Here is a 1,762-nt window from a genome sequence, read left to right on the forward strand (position 1 = left end):
AGAAATAAAATATTCATAGTTTGTTATTCGTTGTCGAACAGAAAGAGCTTGGCTTGATCCAAATCAACAGAATGGACGAAAGTATATAACGCGACTCAAGGAAGTATAATATAATATATATATATTATGCACGTCGGTTGACTTTTCCGCGGGTTTAAAGCGAGTTAGAAGGAAGTCTTTCCGAAAATAAAGTTTCCGGCTGCGCTCGGCTCGTCCGAGGAGAAATATTGCTTCCAGAGGTTGGTGAATTTATCCCAGGTAATTTCCTGTCCCTGCACAAAGAGAAACGATTCAATGGAATTAGCGGTTTTCGTAGGTAGAGTTTCGAATCGGTGAATTTTCACTTACGACTCCTAATTTTTTGAAGGCCTCTCTGGCCTCGGCCTCCGCGATTCCGTGGTATCTGCACACGTTACAAAATTCGTTCTCGTCGATCGATTTGTCACCTGACAGAAACAGAAACACAAACACACATCTTTCGAACCAATTGTTGTAAACAATTCGAGGGATTATTTACAAAAAAAAAATGATTTTTCTTATTTTATATAAAAATTCATGAGATCTGGATAAATTTGATTGAAATAATTGATTGAAATAAAATTGAAATAATTATTCCGAAATATATTTTATTTTTTGGATCGTTAGTTGGAAATTATTATTGATGATATTTTTGTAAAAAGAAGCAGTGACATTGTATAAACTGAAAGAAGATATACAATTAAGATTATTTTTCTTTTATAAAAAAAAAAAAGGAAAAAAAAGATTGAATAAAAATCAACGATAAAAAGCGTGCGCGTATCGCGTGCACAAAAATAGCAAACGTGTTTCTGAAATTGAATATAGTAGGATGTAAAGAAGTTTCGAATATTTTTGTATCGATCATTGTTTATTATTTGAATGAAACTTTCTGTTTGACGTTGCTATCAAATTCTTTTATAAATATTTAACGAATCTTCCAAAGATTTGGACAAAAATGCATTTCAATTATTTTTTCATATTTTCTTGAGAGTAATAATAAACTTACCGGATGCATCGAACAACTGGAACGTCACAGACATGTATGCTTCTTGCCATTCGGATGGATTCGATGGATTTTTCGCATATTCTTCCCACAGTTGGAACCATTCCTCTCGACTCACCTGAAAAATATAAAAAGAGCGTTATTATCTATTCTAATGAGATGTAATTTCTAAGGATTTTTCGTAATACGAGTATCTTTTTATCGATAAAATTTGTTTCATATTAAAAATTTTTAACGATACATATTCGAATTGTTAAAATATAATTGATATAATGAGATTGTTCACCTGGCCATCTTGATCCGTATCAGCTCCTTGCCTCAAGTTATCCCACATTTTAAGCAAAGTATCCCTTATACTTTGAGCCTTGGGATTGTCAGCAGACCAACCTCTGTTTTCATTGATTCGCTATGAAAAAAATTAGGAAACTTCTTCGTAGATACATGATATTTTCCATAATTTCCTTTCATCGATTTCTCGTTTCAAATCAATCGTTGAAAATCATGAAATTAATTGAAACACAAAAAAATGGCTTACTTGTATAGCAAGATCAAGATCCTTTCTGTCAATTGCACCACTCTGATTGAAATCTAGGAACATAAAAGAACGTATGCACGTAAATAAAGATACAAATCTTCACGAAGATATATCCAATTCTTCGAATATAGCGAAACAGATTATAATGAGATGTTTAACAAGAAGAAGAATGAAAAAGAATCTACATTTACACAAAAAAAAAAAAA

The 1,762-nt window shown here is 32.0% G+C and overlaps 1 protein-coding gene across 2 annotated transcripts in view; it reads right to left on the bottom strand.

Moving 5' to 3' along the window:
* Window positions 1-100: 100 nt before the first annotated feature.
* LOC102675808 (calexcitin-2) overlaps window positions 101-1,762 on the bottom strand; it is a 51,165-nt gene continuing 49,503 nt past the window's right edge. For both annotated transcript variants that reach the window (XM_031508430.1, XM_006611288.2), the window contains exons 3-7: window positions 1,557-1,609; window positions 1,308-1,427; window positions 1,025-1,139; window positions 349-446; window positions 101-272 (exon numbers count right to left, since the gene is read on the bottom strand). In XM_031508430.1, the coding sequence (XP_031364290.1) occupies window positions 165-272; window positions 349-446; window positions 1,025-1,139; window positions 1,308-1,427; window positions 1,557-1,609 (494 nt within the window). In that variant the 3' untranslated portion in view covers window positions 101-164. The remainder of the gene's footprint in view (window positions 273-348; window positions 447-1,024; window positions 1,140-1,307; window positions 1,428-1,556; window positions 1,610-1,762) is intronic.

Source organism: Apis dorsata, unplaced genomic scaffold (genome assembly GCF_000469605.1).
Source record: "Apis dorsata unplaced genomic scaffold, Apis dorsata 1.3 scaffold_86, whole genome shotgun sequence".
In the NCBI taxonomy this organism is placed as follows: domain Eukaryota; kingdom Metazoa; phylum Arthropoda; class Insecta; order Hymenoptera; family Apidae; genus Apis; species Apis dorsata.